The sequence below is a fragment of the Neoarius graeffei genome, chromosome 24, assembly GCF_027579695.1.
Source record: "Neoarius graeffei isolate fNeoGra1 chromosome 24, fNeoGra1.pri, whole genome shotgun sequence".
Classification (NCBI taxonomy): Eukaryota; Metazoa; Chordata; class Actinopteri; order Siluriformes; family Ariidae; genus Neoarius; species Neoarius graeffei.
This window is the reverse complement of record NC_083592.1, coordinates 35,836,671-35,857,377: the sequence shown is the minus strand read 5'-3', so window position 1 is coordinate 35,857,377 and position 20,707 is coordinate 35,836,671. Positions and strand designations below refer to the sequence as shown.

The 20,707-nt window shown below is 39.3% G+C and overlaps 1 protein-coding gene across 1 annotated transcript; it reads right to left on the bottom strand.

Annotated features, from left to right (window-relative positions):
- Window positions 1-1,558: 1,558 nt before the first annotated feature.
- On the bottom strand, window positions 1,559-14,830 carry hapln1a (hyaluronan and proteoglycan link protein 1a). The gene is made up of 4 exons (XM_060907959.1): window positions 14,600-14,830; window positions 5,327-5,662; window positions 4,371-4,670; window positions 1,559-3,088 (listed from the first exon to the last, which is right to left on the bottom strand). Exons 1-4 carry the CDS (start codon window positions 14,661-14,663, stop codon window positions 2,805-2,807), a joined length of 984 nt encoding a protein of 327 aa, XP_060763942.1. The 5' UTR covers window positions 14,664-14,830; the 3' UTR covers window positions 1,559-2,804.
- Between the last annotated feature and the right edge of the window lie 5,877 nt (window positions 14,831-20,707).

Here is a 20,707-nt window from a genome sequence, read left to right as displayed (position 1 = left end):
AACAGAATGATGTAACTGTCAGTGCACGGTCAAAGGTAAAACTGTAGATGGCAATAATGCAACACTGGATGCCAGCTGCTGTAAAATCCAAAAGAAGAAGAAGAGGTTAAACCTGTGCATGCACACATCAGACTTCCTCTGTCTGCTTGACTGCGCGAAGCGAGCTATTTCATGCACACTATTTGCTAGGGAATCCCCTCAAATTAAATAACTTCCCAGCCACAGAATGGCCTGGGTTTTATTTTTTTTATAGATATTGCAGAAATAAACATATATCACAATGACCAAATTTCAGAGGGAACTAAATTTCACTGATTTTATGAAATCAAAAGGCCGTCTAGCTTTAAAAAGTAAAAGAAAGAAACAAACCAACTCCTGGTATTCTTTTAAAGAAGTCTCTATGTGCTTTTTTATTTTTATTTTTACACTTTGATTGCCTCTAAGACAATATAAATTTTAACAGCCCAGATATTTTGAATAATGTAAGCCACTACTAAGTACATTATATCCAGTTTTCAATTGCTCTTTCAAAATCAGTGCATTAAGGAATGAGATTAAAAAAAAAAGCCAACCTCAACTCCATCTATGATTAGGAAGAGGGGTTTCATCATTTAATTAATTGTTAACACAAGGGAGCAAGAGCATAAAATCTTTTCTTGCTGTAACTGATAGGATTGTTCTTATGACCGGGTTCATTTTAATACTGTAACCACAGAAGGCCATGTTGTGGATTTATGTCCTGCATATAAAACATGTGGTGAAGCTGTAAAAATGAAAGATTGGTGACTGCTTTACTATGCCCCAGAGGGTCACTGGGTCCAAACATATACACACGTGCAGACACACAGGCACTCACAATACACATGCATGGTGAAGTCCTGGAATTGAAAGATGGGATAAATTGAAATAAACAATTTCATATCCATATTTCCGTCAATGTGATTTGTGATAAAGTCCATTGTTAAAAGCCCTATACAAATCAAATTGAATTGAATTAAAAGGAAAATATCCCCCGATGGGCAGCATGGTGGTGTAGTGGTTAGCACTGTTGCCACACAGCAAGAAGGTCCGGGTTCGAGCCCAGCGGCCGGTGAGGGCCTTTCTGTGCGGAGTTTGCATGTTCTCCCTGTGTCTGCGTGGGTTTCCTCCGGGTGCTCCGGTTTCCCCCACAGTCCAAAGACATGTAGGTTAGGCTAATTGGTGGCTCTAAATTGACTGTAGGTGTGAATGTGAGTGTGAATGGTTGTTTGTCTCTGTGCCAGCCCTGCGATAACTTGGCGACTTGTCCAGGGTGTACCCTGCCTCTCACCCATAGTCAGCTGGGATAGGCTCCAGCTTGCCTGCGACCCTGTAGAACAGGATACTACAGATAATGGATGGATGGATGGATGGATGGATGGATGTCCCCTGATATACTGTAGTAAATTGTAAGTTGACAGTACACTCTAGAAGTTCTAGAATAAACTGCAAAATGATGTAGAACAATACAAATAATGCACCTACATGCAAAATGACAACCACACTTTATTAATTGAGAAAATAATAAATTCAAAGGCCATTTCAGTTTTTGTGAGGTTTTATTTTCCATTTGGAAACTCGATGTAAAAAACAATACACTGCATTTTAGTTAAAACAAATGAGTGATGTTTCATGCATGATAAAAAAAAAGTATTATATGTGTACATTGTGGCTTTGCACTACAAAAATGAATAATTGGTGGTTTTCTTCCCAATCACATAAACAACTCCACGTCAATAGAAATACAGAACATGACACCTGCCTTCAGTGGCAGGTCATTGTAGTTTAGTCCATAAATGTAAGAGAAATAGGTGTTTGATAATAAACCCAACCTATGACACAATGTTGACACTCAGAATTATCTGAGTGCAAGGCTCAGATTAGTCATTTAAAGTGCAGTTGCTAGTAAGCAACTGGGTCCTATTAAAGATTTCATGTGCCTTTGGGTCCAAAATAACTACATTTGCAGTTTTTTGCAATGACCAAAAATCCATTGCATCTCCAGCAGCTCATCATATATATATATATTTTTAGATAGAAATTGTACTACCTGTGATATCACAAGATAGGACAAATTTTGTGCAAGGGAAGAAAATATTTGAACAAAAATATTTCCTTCGCTCACCATTTAGGTAAATAAGAATATCAATTACCTCCTTTAAAGAATAAAGGCTAGGAAGAATGTGTTTGGGCACATCGTACAAAATAAGGACATTATGTTCTATTTTTTTCATGGAAAAGAGGGAAACAAATAAAAAGAAGAAAGACTAATGACACATATCTGTTATAATTAGCTACTAAGCTTGCTGACAGTGGGCCATGTACATTCATTTTACATTTCATGATATGATTCATTGTGTTACATTTGTTTTAAGTATATATGTATATATACACACGTGTGTGTAAAAATGTTTAAAATTGTTAAAAAAAAGATTAAAAAATTAAAAAGGTAGTGACCAGTGCTCTGATGAGACTTGTCAGATGTGTCAAAAATGTTTCTGGAAGTTCATATTATTAATTTATTTTAAAAGATTACATTCCTTGACAAATTCAGTTGATGTGCTGAAAATGGCATACCTGTGCAATATGAATAAAAAAATCATTAAAAAAAAAGTTGATGCATAATTGTTCTATCATTTGTATGTGTATTTGGAATGTATAGTACAAGGATTTCAGGATGTACTTCAAAAAAAATAGTTGCAATGCTTGATCATGCTAACTCCCTCTGCATGCTTGAGTGTTACAGCTCTTTGGTTGGTGTGTGAGCTTAAGTAAGGTGTAGCAAATTACTGGTGAGCTGTGAAACAGTAGGCACCATAGAGCTTGTGCTTTTTTTCGGGAAATCCGATGGAACGTACGGCTGCTTCTGTGGGGCTGCACTTCATCCTTGGCTTGGAGATGGGGTATCTCACACTACCATCAGCCAGCCAGCCAGCATCACAACGGTCGTAACCCTGCAGCTTCCAGGCAGCGAACATGTGCCCAACCTTCGCCAGCTCAGCTCCATCATCCTCACAGGCCTGCACGGCCTCAAGGAAGGTCAGTTTCTGATTCACGAAGAACACATTTCCTGAAGACCAGAAGAGTGTATAAAATTATAGAATACATATAGAAAAGTAATACAGATTCTTTCTTAAAGTGCTTGTCTGATGAAAATAACATCATAAAATCCCGGGTTTTCTGTGTGTGATATGCTCAAATAGGTTGTAAAGTTCACAGATAAATAAAAAATTGGTTCAAAAAATTTTCTTTTGCATGTGAATTCTGTTTCAAAAATCAATAAAAGCTTGTCCGCCATTAGATCGCAGCAATTTATTGGTCAGTGGCGCTGCATGTGTGACGTCATATGCGCAACTGCCTTCTTTTGTAAAGCTCTCTATTCAACTTTACGACATCAAGGACGAAGAAGTGACTCAGAATAAGCATGTTTTGGTTTACTTTTAGATCAGTAATTGACTATTGTAAGTATTATATTTGGCCACATAGAAACTACCTTAGAATGTTACTAAGGACAACTAATAAATTCAAGCAACAGACGTTGCTCAAATCCTTCTCTGTGAATTTACATCACAAATTTATCTTTTTCAAAATGTATGAAGCAGACACCAAACCGTCCTGTCGGCTTGAAGTTACCTCTCTTTGTCTGTACCAATTGAACCCATTCAGTCTGTAAGCGTCCTACCGACTTTGGGCTATATATAATGGATCAAAATTCCACTTTTTTTTTTATCAGTTACACTTGAATAGCCTTGAACGACACACCTCTTAGGAGGCATTCTTTGGTTTTAATTTTGTTTTGGAATAAAAAATATCATTAAAAACGTGCTACATTTTGCAAAGCAGACGAAGCCAGAAATGCCGCCAACTTTCAAGCATTGCACATATGATTTCACTTCCTTTGAATTAACAATAACTTACCAGGAATGCATTCGTGTAATGGCGGACTCAAAGAGCCAAACTTTACTGGCTAAATAGAACATGTTCTCAGTCTCGTATTAAAATACAATTTAGACAGTAAACTATTTAACATGTCTAGTTTTATAAGGTATAATTTCCAGGGGTGATGTCATTTTCGTAAGACTAGCACTTTAATCCTGTAAGGAACATTGTAACCTTAAGGCAACTAGTAATAAAGATATGGCAGTATAAGAATGAAGTAGAAGTAAGATAGAAATCAACAGTAAACAAGATAGATGCTATAACAATGCTTAACATTACAATTTCCTTTACTAACATTATTTTCTTCATTACTTAACCCCACTCCTTGCTGTAACCATTTCAGCTAAAATGTAAATAAAAATGTAAAATTTAACATTAAGAAGATAGCCAAGGGATCCTTGGGCATCAATCACCATTGTATCCAGCGGTGTAGCAGAAAACATCAAAGAAGCTGTTGTTTTTGTTACGATGACCGTAACTCCTGAGTCCAGCAGCAATGTTGCCCCCACATGGCTCTCTGGGTTTGGTGATGGGGTACTGTACGGTTCCATCACTCAGCCAGCCAGCGTTGCACCAGTCCATCCCATCTTTCCAGGCCTGGTAGAGCTGCTCGAATGACGCCACCACAGCACCCTGCCCCAAGCAGGCCACCTCGGCACTGTGGAAGTTCATGTTGTAACGGCCGAAACGTGGGGAGTACGGGAATATAACTCCTGTGAAAGAGAGTGATACTTCTCCTCAAGAAAAGTTCAACTCAATTTAAAATCATATGCACTTGGATTTAAAGTTATTTAAGTTATTGTAGTTATTTTATGTAAGTCAAACTGCTTAATTAATTGACCATGTGCAATACTGATGAGTTTAGAGAAGATGAAAGATCCTTTTTTTTCAAATAAAGGTTGTAAACAATGACTATATCAGCACTGAATCAAAACATTGCTAAAGTGTCATATATTTATTTCTTCTCTCCTTTTAGTCCTTAGGGATGACTATTTGAGCTTTAATGCAGAAAAAAATTACTGGCAGGCCTGAAGGCCTTTCATTCTTGCCATCTCTATTCCAATGCTATCTCCATCCATTTGTGGCAGCCTGTTTTCATTACAGCTTGGGATCTTGCTTGAAGACATTTCTATTCACTACACTGATGTTATGTGTGCAAGGTCAGCCTTGGCCAAAGGCAAGAACTAATTTTCATTCAGGATGTACAGTACATTTTAAATAAACGTCTGTGAAATGTCTTTTCTATGGACTAAAAGAGATGCAAGCTAAACTTTGTAGAGTTGCAAAAATATGTACAAAACTTAAAAATGAAGATATCTACATTTTATTCAATTTATTTGACAAAATTAAATTTGACAAATTTAATTACCACCCATTCTAAGCTCCACCTCCACGATGATGTCATCCAGCCAGTTGATGATTTCACACTTGTATGTGCCAAAGTCATCAAGTTTGAGGTTGGTAATGATCAGAGTGGCATCATTTTCATCAGCCTCCTGCAGATATACATGGTTTTGGAAGCGTCCATATGTGATCTTGTGGAACCCCATAGAAACCACCACGTCAGTTTCATCATTAATATCCTCAAGCTTGGTCCACTTGATCCTGTTTCTGATCCCAGCAAAACTGGAACCATCAGTACGGTTCAGGTGGCAGGGCAAGCTAACATTCCCACCAGGACTGGCAAAGATCTGAAGGCGGTGCTCTGAAAAGAGACAAATAAGCCTTCTGTGTTTATCCAAAATATCTACATATGCCTTGATAATTATCAAGTTGACATTTTCCAACTGAAAATGCACCACACCTCTACAGTGGTGCTTGAAAGTTTGTGAACCCTTTAGAATTTTCTATATTTCTGCATAAATATGACCTAAAACATCATCAGATTTTCACACAGTCCTAAAAGTAGATAAAGAGAACCCAGTTAAAAAAATGAGACAAAAATATTACACTTGGTCATTTATTTATTTAGGAAAATGATCCAATATTACATATCTGTGAGTGGCAAAAGTATGTGAACCTCAAGGATTAGCAGTTCATTTGAAGGTGAAATTAGAGTCAGATGTTTTCAATCAATGGGATGACAATCAGGTGTGAGTGGGCACCCTGTTTTATTTAAAGAACAGGGATCTATCAAAGTCTGATCTTCACAACACATGTTTGTGGAAGTGTATCATGGCACGAACAAAGGAGATTTCTGAGGACCTCAGAAAAAGCATTGTTGATGCTCATCAGGCTGGAAAAGGTTACAAAACCATCTCTAAAGAGTTTGGACTCCACCAATCCACAGTCAGACAGATTGTGTACAAATGGAGGAAATTCAAGACCATTGTCACCCTCCCCAGGAGTGGTCGACCAATAAAGATCACTCCAAGAGCAAGGCGTGTAATAGTCGGCAAGGTCACAAAGGACCCCAGGGTAACTTCTAAGCAACTGAAGGCCTCTCTCACATTGACATTAGCCAATGTTCATGAGTCCACCATCAGGAGAACACTGAACAACAATGGTGTGCATGGCAGGGTTGCAAGGAGAAAGCCACTGCTCTCCAAAAAGAACATTGCTGCTCATCTGCAGTTTGCTAAAGATCACATGGACAAGCCAGAAGGCTATTGGAAAAATGTTTTGCGGATGGATGAGACCAAAATAGAACTTTTTGGTTTAAATGAGAAGCGTTATGTTTGGAGAAAAAAACCCCACTGCATTCCAGCATAAGAACCTTATCCCATCTGTGAAACATGGTGGTGGTAGTATCATGGTTTCGGCCTGTTTTGCTGTATCTGGGCCAGGACGGCTCGCCATCATTGATGGAACAATGAATTCTGAATTATACCAGCGAATTCTAAAGGAAAATGTCAGGACATCTGTCCATGGACTGAATCCCAAGAGAAGGTGGGTCATGCAGCAAGACAACGACCCTAAGCACACAAGTCGTTCTACCAAAGAATGGTTAAAGAAGAATAAAGTTAATGTTTTGGAATGGCCAAGTCAAAGTCCTGACCTTAATCCAACCGAAATGTTGTGGAAGGACCTGAAGCAAGCAGTTCATGTGAGGAAACCCACCAACATCCCAGAGTTGAAGCTGTTCTGTATGGAGGAATGGGCTAAAATTCCTCCAAGCCGGTGTGCAGGACTGGAAATGTTTAGTTGCAGTTATTGCTGCACAAAGTGGTCACACCTGATACTGAAAGCAAAGGTTCACATACTTTTGCCACTCACAGATATGTAATATTGGATCATTTTCCTCAGTAAATAAATGACCAAGTATAATATTTTTGTCTCATTTGTTTAACTGGGTTCTCTTTATCTACTTTTAGGACTTGTGTGAAAATCTGATGATCTTTTGGGTCACATTTATGCAGAAATATAGAAAATTCTAAAGGGTTCACAAACTTTCAAGCACCACTGTATATAATGATCTATTTAGATGATAGCACAAAAGTGTTCCAGGTGATAGCTATATGTCACTAAATATATGCCTTTGCTATGTGTCACTAAATATCACTAAATAGCTAAATATCAAATTCACTTCAAACTCTTGGCACATTTTGACTGATTTTGCCATCTTTCTAGCATTTTCTCAATCCCTGTGAACTTCCAGTCTGAGAAATTATTATTCGCAGTCTTCCTCAGTCTTCCTATACCACAGTAAAATCAGAATTTGTGAAACATCCATCCATTATCTGTAACCGCTTATCCTGTACAGGGTCACAGGCAAGCTGGAGTCTATCCCAGCTGAATATGGGCAAGAGGCAGGGCACACCCTGGACAAGTCGCCAGGTCATCACAAGGCTGACACATACAGACAAACAACCATTCACACTCACATTCAAACCGACGGTCAATTTAGAGCCACCACTTAATCTAACCTGCATGTCTTTGGACTGTGGGGGAAACCAGAGCACCCGGAGGAAACCCACACAGACACAGGGAAAACATGCAAACTCCACACAAAAAGGCCCTCGTCGGCTGTTGGGCTCAAACCCAGGACCATCTTGCTATGAGGCGACAGTGCTAACCACTATACCACCATGCTGCCCAATTTGTGAAACATTCCAGCAAAATATTTTCCGCATGTGATGGATAATGGATATTGTCAGTGCTAGCTTTTGTCTTCTTCCATCAACCATCTTCTTTGAGTAGTGTCCTCCCTTTTCTTTCTTTTTTTATAACAGTATCCTACACGCTAAACCATTAGTCAAGCAGACTGAACACATCAAGCAGTTAGCAAATAATGAGTAATAACACTTCTCCTGGTAAACCAATGAGGCAGTGATGTACTTTATCCAAAGCCTAATAAACTAGAACTCGGAGGACAGCGAGCTGAAGATGAGGCTATAAAATGAGGAGGAAACTGAGATAAATGTCATCAAATGGCTGGGCACCCTCTCTGCTGAACATGGCTTGGAACAGATTTCAGTTATTTGGCGGGATGGAAATGTTGAAAAGCTCTTGACATTTTTGACATTTAGACAAGTCACCAATTGTATTTGACTATCAACAGTGAAGTAGGGGTAATTTACAGGGAGTGGTTTACACCAGGCATCTCTCATTGAAATGCTGGTAAATGAGGTCTAGGAACTCAATTTAGGAGATAAGTATTGCTCAGAAAGTTTTCACCCCCCCATAAAAAAAGTTTTACCTTTTCACCATCATAATAATCCATCCATCTTTCCATCCATCCATCATCTGTAACCACTTACAGTGGTGCTTGAAAGTTTGTGAACCCTTTAGAATTTTCTATATTTCTGCATAAATATGACCCAAAACATCATCAGATTTTCCCACAAGTCCTAAAAGTAGATAAAGAGAACCCAGTTAAACAAATGAGACAAAAATATTATACTTGGTCATTTATTTATTGAGGAAAATGATCCAATATTACACATCTGTGAGTGGCAAAAGTATGTGAACATCTAGGATTAGCAGGTAATCTGAAGGTGAAATTAGAGTCAGGTGTTTTCAATCAATGGGATGACAATCAGGTGTGAGTGGGCACCCTGTTTTATTTAAAGAACAGGGATCTATCAAAGTCTGATCTTCACAACACATGTTTGTGGAAGTGTATCACGGCACGGACAAAGGAGATTTCTGAGGACCTCAGAAAAAGTGTTGTTGATGCTCATCAGGCTGGAAAAGGTAACAAAACCATCTCTAAAGAGTTTGGACTCCACCAAACCACAGTCAGACAGATTGTGTACAAATGGAGGAAATTCAAGACCATTGTTACCCTCCCCAGGAGTGGTCGACCAACAAAGATCACTCCAAGAGCAAGGCGTGTAATAGTCGACGAGGTCACAAAGGAGCCCAGGGTAACTTCTAAGCAACTGAAGGCCTCTCTCACATTGGCTAATGTTAATGTTCATGAGTCCACCATCAGAACACTGAACAACAATAGTGTGCATGGCAGGGTTGCAAGGAGAAAGCCACTGCTCTCCAAAAAGAACATTGCTGCTCATCCGCAGTTTGCTGAAGATCATGTGGACAAGCCAGAAGGCTATTGGAAAAATGTTTTGTGGACCAATGAGACTAAAATAGAACTTTTTGGTTTAAATGAGAAGCGTTATGTTTGGAGAAAGGAAAACACTGCATTCCAGCATAAGAACCTTATCCCATCTGCGAAACATGGCAGTGGTAGTATCATGGTTTGAGCCTGTTTTGCTGCATCTGGGCCAGGACGGCTTGCCATCATTGATGGAACAATGAATTCTGAATTATACCAGTGAATTCTAAAGGAAAATGTCAGGACATCTGTCCATGAACTGAATCCCAAGAGAAGGTGGGTCATGCAGCAAGACAACAACCCTAAGCACACAAATTGTTCGACCAAAGAATGGTTAAAGAAGAGTAAAGTGAATGTTTTGGAAAGGCCAAGTCAAAGTCCTGACCTTAATCCAATCGAAATGTTGTGGAAGGACCTGAAGCGAGCAGTTCATGTGAGGAAACCCACCAACATCCCAGAGTTGAAGCTGTTCTGTATGGAGGAATGGGCTAAAATTCCTCCAAGCCAGTGTGCAGAACTGATTAACAGTTACCGGAAATGTTATTTGCAGTTATTGCTGCACAAGGGGGTCACACCAGATACTGAAAGCAAAGGTTCACATACTTTTGCCACTCACAGATATGTAATATTGGATAGTTTTCCTTAATAAATAAATGACCAAGTACAACCCCGATTCCAAAAAAGTTGGGACAAAGTACAAACTGTAAATAAAAACAGAATGCAATGATGTAGAAGTTTCAAAATTCCATATTTTATTCAGAATAGAAAAAGATGACATATCAAATGTTTAAACTGAGAAAATGTATCATTTAAAGAGAAAAATTAGGTGATTTTAAATTTCATGACAACAACACATCTCAAAAAAGTTGGGACAAGGCCACGTTTACCACTGTGAGACATTTCTCTTTACAACAGTCTGTAAACGTCTGGGGACTGAGGAGACAAGTTGCTCAAGTTTAGGGATAGGAATGTTAACCCATTCTTGTCTAATGTAGGATTCTAGTTGCTCAACTGTCTTAGGTCTTTTTTGTCGTATCTTCTGTTTTATGATACACTAAATGTTTTCTATGGGTGAAAGATCTTGACTGCAGGCTGGCCAGTTCAGTACCCGGACCCTTCTTCTATGCAGCCATGAGGCATTGTCATGTTGGAAAATGCAAGGTCTTCCCTGAAAGAGACGTCGTCTGGATGGGAGCATATGTTGCTCTAGAACCTGGATATACCTTTCAGCATTGATGGTGTCTTTCCAGATGTGTAAGCTGCCCATGCCACACGCACTAATGCAACCCCATACCATCAGAGATGCAGGCTTCTGAACTGAGCGCTGATAACAATTTGGGTCGTCCTTCTCCTCTTTAGTCCGAATGACACGGCGTCCCTGATTTCCGTAAAGAACTTCAAATTTTGATTCGTCTGACCACAGAAGAGTTTTCCACTTTGCCACAGTCCATTTTAAATGAGCCTTGGCCCAGAGAAGACGTCTGCGCTTCTGGATCATGTTTAGATATGGCTTCTTCTTTGAACTATACAGTTTTAGCTGGCAACGGCGGATGGCACGGTGAATTGTGTTCACAGATAATGTTCTCTGGAAATATTCCTGAGCCCATTTTGTGATTTCCAATACAGAAGCATGCCTGTATGTGATGCAGTGCCATCTAAGGGCCCAAAGATCACGGGCACCCAGTATGGTTTTCCGGCCTTGACCCTTACGCACAGAGATTCTTCCAGATTCTCTGAATCTTTTGATGATATTATGCACTGGAGATGATGATGATGATATGTTCAAAGTATTTGCAATTTTACACTGTTGAACTCCTTTCTGATATTGCTCCACTATTTGTCAGCGCAGAATTAGGGGGATTGGTGATCCTCTTCCCATCTTTACTTCTGAGAGCTGCTGCCACTCCAAGATGCTCTTTTTATACCCAGTCATGTTAATGACCTATTGCCAATTGACCTAATGAGTTGCAATTTGGTCCTCCAGCTGTTCCTTTTTTGTACCTTTAACTTTTCCAGCCTCTTATTGCCCCTGTCCCAACTTTTTTGAGATGTGTTACTGTCATGAAATTTCAAATGAGCCAATATTTGGCATGAAATTTCAAAATGTCTCACTTTCGTCTATGTTCTATTGTGAATACAATATCGGTTTTTGAGATTTGTAAATTATTGCATTCCGTTTTTATTTACAATTTGTACTTTGTCCCAACTTTTTTGGAATCGGGGTTGTATAATATTTTTTGTCTCATTTGTTTATCTGGGTTCTCTTTATCTACTTTTAGGACTTGTTCGAAAATCTGATGTTGTTTTAGGTCATATTTATGCAGAAATATGGGAAATTCTAAAGGGTTCACAAACTTTCAAGCACCACTTTGTCCTCTGCTGGGTCGCGGGCAAGCTGGAGCCTATCCCAGCTGACTATGGGTGAGAGGCGGGGGGACTTGTCCACCCTGGACAAGTCGCCAGTTCATCGCAGGGCTGACACATAGAGACAAACAACCATTCACACTCACATTCACACCTACGGTCAATTTAGAGTCTCCAATTAACCTAACCTGCATGCCTTTGGACTGTGGGGGAAACCGGAGCACCCGGAGGAAACCCATGCAGACACGGGGAGAACATGCAAACTCCACACAGAAAGGCCCCTGTCGGCCACGGGGCTCGAACCCGGAACCTTCTTGCTGTGAGGTGACAGTGTTAACTACTACACCACCATGCTGCCCATCATAATAATCATTATCATCAATTTTATTGGTATGGTTTCTATAGAACCTTTTCCTATTTAGTTTCAGTTATTGTGCTTTGCATTTCAGTGCTGGCTGGTTGCCCATTTCTGACTCATATATACCGTAAACCCTGCCCAGCCCTTGACTACAGTTGAGAGACTGTGAGAATGCAGACATTTAGTATGTCCTGCCATGGTCTTCCCTCACAACTACAAAAGAACACTCAGTGGCTGCAAGGGATGTTAATTAACGGTTTGGCACTGTGCATGCTTTTCCTCCTCGTATAGAATCCTCATGTATCACAGAATAGCTTATTTATACAAAGCTGCTTGTTGGCTTAAGATTAGACGAGTAATTATCAAGTAACATTAAATTCTATTAAAATCAAATTAAAATGGCCAAGCATTGATAACGGTAAAATACAAGGCAGCTCAGACTTTCTGCAATTTCAGAACTGAATCCAATCCCTGTCACACATTGTTACACAACTGAGAGAGTCGAACCAGCTGTCTCTTTCAGTTGGGATAGAGGAAGTGTGAGAAATTTATGTTAACAGTGATTCAGTGTGGTAATTTGTTCTGCATCTGTTTGCAGATTTTTTACATCTGTTGTCCTGGCAGACTCCTGGGCTTTAGATATAACTAGGACACGCCTAGGAATCCCCTTTAAATTCATCATCTTTTAACTACAGTTTGTAAAGATCCATAGGGACTACTTGATTATGGCAGCTGTGGATTCACACGTGTATACAGTATTTCCGACTAACATGCCCTCAAGGATTAATGTCAACATTTCAGGCACTATTTTACACATCTTTGGAGAATAATCAGCACGTAACACAGGCTTCATAACATATATATGTGTGTGTGTGTGTGTGTGTTATGAAGCCTGTGTGTTTTTATTTATATATACAGTATACACCGGTGTGTATATATATATATATATATATATATATATATATATATATATATATATAATTTTAGGTATATTGCATTAAGAGTAGATTTGCAATGTGCATTCACAACCTCAGAAATATTTTTAATCCTCAACTGAGTTACCTCATCTAGATGTTCCAACTTAGCTATAAAACCATAATCCATGTGAAGAGCAATAAGCCCCTTTGGTCTATGCTTACTGTTCAGTTTATTCAGTATTATGAATTATTTAGTAAACACAAAGACTCTAATCAGAAAATTATGGAGTTACAAGAGTGAGAAATGAAAGTATGAACCCACCAATAGATTGTGTGAGTTTACAGGTTTAAATATTCTTAATGAATAATTTGATCCTCACATATACGGTAAACCAAAAGCTCTCTTTTGAGCTCTCTCTTTCTCTCATAAAGACATTTCCACACATTTCTGCTGATCTATGACAGTCTAATGACTATATTATGTCTTTCCTCCCATACAAATCAGGCCTGTCTCAGGCTGTCCGTAAAGGCAATAAGGCACATAATAGCTCTACTCCCGCTTTCCTCTTCTCTCCTCTCGTCTCCTCTATTCTCCTTTGCTTGCCAGGCCACAGTCCAGACCCCATCTGAGCCAATTCAGTCTGCTTACTTAACACACCATTACCTCAGAAGGAAAGGGAGAGGCATTTGGACAGAGTTCAGAAAGGGGCTCCAAATGCTAGAGCTGTTCATCTTGCTCTTCCAGCCTGTCAAACCGACACACAGCGGGTCTGCAAAAGGGCGTGGGTGAAAACACAGATTCTGGCAGTGTCCCTGCTCGGAGTCCATATAGAATGGCTATATATCATACATATAGCTCTGGTGTAAGGAGTTCCAGATCTTAATGCTGAGTGAGATAAAAATATATGCAGAAGGAAAAAATGGACAGCAGAGTTACTAATAATGCAGTGACTCCTCAAATGGCAGCCAAATACTGGAGGAAACTTTAAATGCCAGTGTAACCAGTAACCATGCATGTTGTTTTACATTGACAGGAAATAGTTAGAATCATTTTTATCCAATATTTTTGATACAAAACTGACTGACAGATGAAAATAGCTCACAATTAGTTTCACATTTGGCAACATTTTATATTATAAACTTATGCTATATTACATTTTACAACATAAAATTATAGCTGTATGCTTTGGGTTCATTGGGGTCATAACAGTAATCACAGTACTATCATATATAATACGAAGGTCACAATTTATTTTTTCTTTTTGGCTTTCTACTCCTCTTCCTAGGACCAGTGTGTCTTTTTTAGTGTTATTTGAAGGTTCAGAAAGAGAGAGAGAGTATAAATATAATACAAACAGAAAAAAAAAAACATTTACATTGTTTTTAGTTTCATTCATTCATTCTTGGGACGACTAATCTTACACACACACACACACACACGCACACACACACACACACACACACACACACACAGAGTCAGAAAAAAACACAGATTTGCCATACCTGCTGTATACGCGCTGTTGGCAAGACTCAGACAGACTAACGCCAAGAAAATTATGCTTATCATCTTCTTTCTTTTTCTTTTTCTTTGGGCCTGTACACTAGTGAAGCAAAAAAAAAAGAGGGATGTTGGCTCAAACTTAGGTAGACTATGCCTAGATACTGCACAGAAAATTGTTCTGCTGTCTTCGTTGGTGTGAGGAGGTGGAAGTAACAGACAGTTTTGGTGCAACTGAAAAGTTTGGGGTCCTCATTGGTTGTAACAAGAGCTTTTTATTTAAGCAGAGGTGGAGGGGTGGGGGGGCTATGCTCACTCCACCTCCCCTTGGAGAAACCAAGGCACCCATCACCCTATACTTCAGCACTGCAAGTTTTACACATAATTTCTGCCTTCTCTATTTGCTGCATTGTTTAGGATGTATGTCACAATGTGTTGATTAATACCAGACTAAGCAACACTTAAAAATAGGAGTTATTTTATAGCTTAAATATGACTCATCCCAATTAACAACAATAGATTTGAAATCTTATACGCTGATTCAGATGCACATGTGACAGAAATAGGCTTATATTTATTATGGCTCAAGTAAAAATGTGAAACAAACGTCAGTGTTAATGGAATTAAGTTGATAACTGAGATATTTAAATAACATTGGCTGGCGTTTTTCATGGTACTGTATATCAGATATATTCCATTCAGCTAGCATGATATTGAACTCGTTTTTGACTCATTCAATATCATGCTAGCTGAATAGAATACATCTGATATACCATGAAAAAAGCCAGCCAATATTATTATTATTATTATTATTATTATTATTAATACACATTCCTTTCAGGTGTTCAACGTGTCTTTCTCTTTCAAAATTCTCTCAAAATCTTCCGTATTTAACAAAGCAAACCTGGTGGCCATGTTTGTTTACAAATTGCCACAGTCGCTCACTAGTGTGGAAGTTTTACGTCTCCGATGTGTGACATCATGTCATCTTGACAACCATGCAATATCGTTAACCATATTCAACGCTCATTCTCCATTGGGTAGAGTGACGTAATACATGTAGGATAAGTGATATGCTGCCAATATTGCATGCTATCAAACCAAATGAATGAAACCTGCTAGAAGGGAATATAATACATTTTTATTCCATTAAAAATGTGTCCTATATGTATAATAATATAGCATATTGTGCACTTTTTAGAGGTAGCTCACTTGTATGAACTACAACCCCAATTCCAAAAAAGTTGGGATGCTGTGTAAACTGTCAATAAAAACAGAATGTGATAAACTGCAAATCTTGGAAACCCTATATTTCATTGAAAATAGAACAAAGACAACATATCAAATGTTGAAACTGAGAAATTTTATTGTTTTTTGAAAAATATATGCTCATTTTGAATTTGATATCAGCAACAAATTAAAAAAAAAGTTGGGACAGGGGCATGTTTACCACTGTGGTGCATCACATCTACATTGAAAAACACTCTGTAAATGTTTGGGAACTGAGGAGACCAACTGCTGTAGTTTTGATAGAGAAATATTGTCCCATTCTTTCCTGATATACAATTTCAGTTGCTCAACAGTTCAGGGTCTCCTTTGTCATATTTTGCACTTCATAATGCGCCAAATGTTTTAAATGGGAGACAAGTCTAGACTGCAGGCAGGCCAGTTTAGCATCCAGACTCTTTTACAACAGAGTCATGCAGTTTTAATATGTGCAGAAAGCGGTTTGGCATTGTCTTGCTGAAAGAAGGAAGGCCTTCCCTGAAAAAGATTTTGTCTGGATGGCAGCATATTGCTCTGAAACATGTGTATATCATTCAGCATTAATGATGCCTTCCCAGATGTACAAGCTACCCATGCCATGTGCACTAATGCACCTTCATACCATCACAGATGCTATCTTTTGAACTGTGCACTGATGACAAGCCGGATGGTCCCTCTCCTCTTTAGCCTGGAGGATGTGGTGTCCATGATTTCTAAAAAGAATTTCTACTTTTGATTCGTCAGACCTCGGGACAATTTTCCACTTCATCTCACTCCATCGCAAAAGAGCTCGGGCCCAGAGAAGGTGGTGGTGTTTCTGGATATTGTTAATATACGGTTTTAACGTGCATTTGTGGATGCAGTAATGAACTGTTTTCACAGACGATGGTTTTCTGAAGTGTTCCTGAGCCCATACAGTGATTTCCACTACAGACATGTGTCTGCTTTTAATGCAGTGTCTCCTGAGAGCCTGAAGATCGCAGGCATCCAGTGTCAGTTTTCAGCCTTGTCTCTTGCATACAGAGATTTCTCCAGAGTCTTTGAATCTTTTAATAATGTTATGTACCATAGATGATGTAATCCCCAAATTCTTTGCAATTTTACATTGAGGAACGTTATTCTTAAATTGTTGCACTGTTTGCCCACGCAGTCTTTCACTGAGCAGTGAACCCGCCCCATCTTTACTTCTGAGAGACTCTGCTTCTCAGATGCTGTTTTTATACCCAATCATCTTGCTGACCTGTTGTCAATTAACCAAATTAGTTTTCTTTAGCATTACACAACTTTTTCAGTCTTTTATTGTCCCTGTCCCAACTTTTTTGAAATATGTCGCTGACATCAAATTCAAAATGACCATATATTTAAAAAAAAAAGCAATACAATTTCTCAGCTTCAACATTTGATATGTTGTCTGTACTATTTTCAATGAAATATAGGTTTTCCATGATTTGCAAATCTTCACATTCTGTTTTTATTTATGTTTTACACAGTGTCCCAACTTTTTTGGAATTGGGGTTGTACATGTAATATCACCCACATGATTAATCTTTTGATTTTCATTTTTACTCAACAATGTCATTTTAAACATCAATAACTACTAGGCCCTTAGTGTATACATCACCATCCCGCACACATCCTTCTCAGTTCCCTGCCCGGTAATGAACTAACTTACTCATGGAGCAGTTAAGATAGAGAAGGCCTGTAGAGAAGGCCTGTCAAGGTGCAAGGAAATGTGTGGTAGCCTCTCGGGATGTTTTTCAACTGTCTACATGGACAGTGATAGACAGGAAAACAGGACTGGATGCCTGTACACCACAGATAGTCTAATAAACTCTTGGTGCTGTTAACACATCTGTCAAAAGTCAGTTCTTTTAAGAGAGAAAAACCCAAGCTGTAATGGAACCTCCAGCAGTATAGAGCTCCAGTGTATACAGTGGAAGTCCAACAAAGTTGCTGTCATCCAAAAGTAAAAGCACCAATGTCCAAGCTCATAATTGCCACCTTAGTAGCACAGACCGACTCATGACATGGAAAAAGTTTGAAAAAAGAGTGGAAATCATATTTCATATGGTATTATTCACTGCACTGCTGTTACACAACTACTGTTAATCATCATGCTTATAACATGCAGGATGTATTATATCTGGAACTATCTAATGTTTCTTCAACACTACATCCAAGTGTACTATGACCATCATGGGCAAATTGCAGTAATTCCCATTTTGTTTGTTCATGAGTTGTAAAGTGCAAGGGAATTAAATGTTGTTGTTTTTTTCTCCCACAGTCATTAGTGGAACAAAAAATAGTCTGAGATATTCGCTCACAATTATTTCCCATCTACTCAAATACCCAAGAAGAACTTGAATGACATGATGGCAAGATAGCAAGCATGCTGCTTAGAAGACAACATAGCTCTTGTTAGCTCCAGAGTTAAAAAAAAAGCACAATGGATAAAAAAATCCCCCTTATCAATAAACATGAAATGGAAACAACTTGGTTGACAAGATAAAGTCGAGTGTGTCTGTGAAGGATATAGCCCTTATCTATTAAAATGGGTCAGCAGTCTTACTTGGAGTCTTATTCTTATTTTTCTTTGTAGCAAAGACAAACATTTGTACAAGCCAAATTAAGGGCAGGGAAATCAGTATATGCGTATACAATGGGGAAGACATGGCCTAAATTTTGGAGAAGCAGCTTTGGGACCAAAAGGTTGCCAGTTCAGTTTCCAGCTGGAAAATGTGTGGTTGGGGGTTGAAGAGCACTTTCCCCCTCCCTCTATACCCATGGCTGAAGTGCCCTTGAACAAAGCACCTAACTCCCAACTGGTTAAAAGATGGGTTAAATATAGAGGAAGAATTTCGCTGTGCTCTAATGTACATGCAATGAGAAAAGGCTAAATATTCCTAAAAAATAGTCCTACACAAGTTTGAAATGAGTTATAAAGATATAAAGCTACAAACCCTGTATCACACTATTTCTTCCCACAGAAACATGTTTCCTTCACTACCCTGAGTGCAGCCTTGAAATAGTCACCACTAACAACAAGAACAATATGAGAGGTCCCCAGGGGACTTCAGTGCAAGAGGTAGCTGGGTGTGCCAGTGAGGAAGTGCTCAGTGAAGTGGAAGTGGGAGATGGAGAGGAGGCAGGTCGAACCAGCCGGTAACGTGTGATGATGCTCACCTGTCTGATAATCGCCAGTCTATTAATGTGTGCCTTTTGTGTGCTTTTGGAGACAGCTGAGCAGTACAGAGCTGTGTGTATGTGTACTACAGTGTTTCAAAAAAAAAATTTAAAATATAATTATTATATCCCTGCCCCAAAGGAGAGGGGTTTATTTACCTCTGTCCATCTGTCCATCTGTATCTCCATATTTCCGTCCATCCAGAACACCTTTTTCCTCAGCAACCACAAAACATAGCCACTTGGTACTTGGTACCAAACTTCAGCTTGGGGTTCTATACCATGTGTACCATTTTCAGGTCTGTCGCACATCAACTTCCTGTTTACCGACTGAATGTGTTTACAAAACATATAACGTGGATTCACAAAATTTTTGTAACAATTTTCTCAACAAGGGGCGGCACGGTGGTGTAGTGGTTAGTGCTGTCGCCTCACAGCAAGAAGGTCCTGGGTTCGAGCCCCGGGGCCGGCGAGGGCCTTTCTGTGTGGAGTTTGCATGTTCTCCCCGTGTCCGCGTGGGTTTCCTCCGGGTGCTCCGGTTTCCCCCACAGTCCAAAGACATGCAGGTTAGGTTAACTGGTGACTCTAAATTGACCGTAGGTGTGAATGTGAGTGTGAATGGTTGTCTGTGTCTATGTGTCAGCCCTGTGATGACCTGGCGACTTGTCCAGGGTGTACCCCGCCTTTTGCCCGTAGTCAGCTGGGATGGGCTCCAGCTTGCCTGCGACCCTGTAGAAGGATAAAGCGGCTAGAGATAATGAGATGAGATGAGATTTTCTCAACAACTACAAATCACAACTGCTTGATATTAGGTACCGAGCTTCAGCTTGGGGCTCTATACCGTGTATACCGTTTTCAGGTCTGTCACACATCGACTTCCTGTTTACTGACTGAATGTATTTATGAAACATATAGGGTGGATGCTATTTGAAATACCAGGGGAGAACACTGCTCTTTACTTACTTTTTTCAGGGTTAATTATTTGTTGAAGTCAACATTCATAATAAGTGTCCTATTCCTTCGATTGCTTGCATTCCGATATAAGCAAGAGCAGGGGTATACGTAAGTGAGCAGTAGCTCACAGTTGATCTTGTCTCTCACTCTCTTAAATTATATCATTTAATGCCAAAATAAAAAAGACAAAATTTTATTCCAATGCAACACAAAGAAAAGGTGGCTCAAGAAGGTCAAAGTTTGCCAGATATAGCAGCATTCAGATGTACTGTATTACAGTTTACTCTGAAGTTTACATAACAGTGATAAGCAATATACACTATATTGCCAAAAGTATTTGCTCACCTGCCTTGACTCACATATGAGCTTAAGTGACATCCCATTCCTAATCCATAGGGTTCAATATGACATCAGTCCACCCTTTGCAGCTAGAACAGCTTCAACTCTTCTGGGGAGGCTGTCCACAAGGTTTAGGAGTGTGTTTATGGGAATTTTTGACCATTCTTCCAGAAGCGCATTTGTGAGGTCACACACTGATGCTGGACGAGAAGGCCTGGCTCTCAGTCTCTGCTCTAATTCATCCCAAAGGTGTTCTATCGGGTTGAGGTCAGGACTCTGTGCAGGCCAGTCAAGTTCATCCACACCAGACTCTGTCATCCATGTCTTGATGGACCTTGCTTTGTGCACTGGTGCACAGTCATGTTGGAAGA

Bases quoted from the DNA above. Each gene is read 5' to 3' on its own strand.
- hapln1a (XM_060907959.1), bottom strand. From the start codon at position 14,663: ATGATAAGCATAATTTTCTTGGCGTTAGTCTGTCTGAGTCTTGCCAAC. The intron at 4,671-5,326 runs GTAATTAAATTT...TCTCTTTCACAG, and splicing joins GGTGGAGCTTAGAATGGGTG to GAGTTATATTCCCGTACTCC. The intron at 3,089-4,370 runs GTGATTGATGCC...TCTGGTCTTCAG, and splicing joins CTACACCGCTGGATACAATG to GAAATGTGTTCTTCGTGAAT.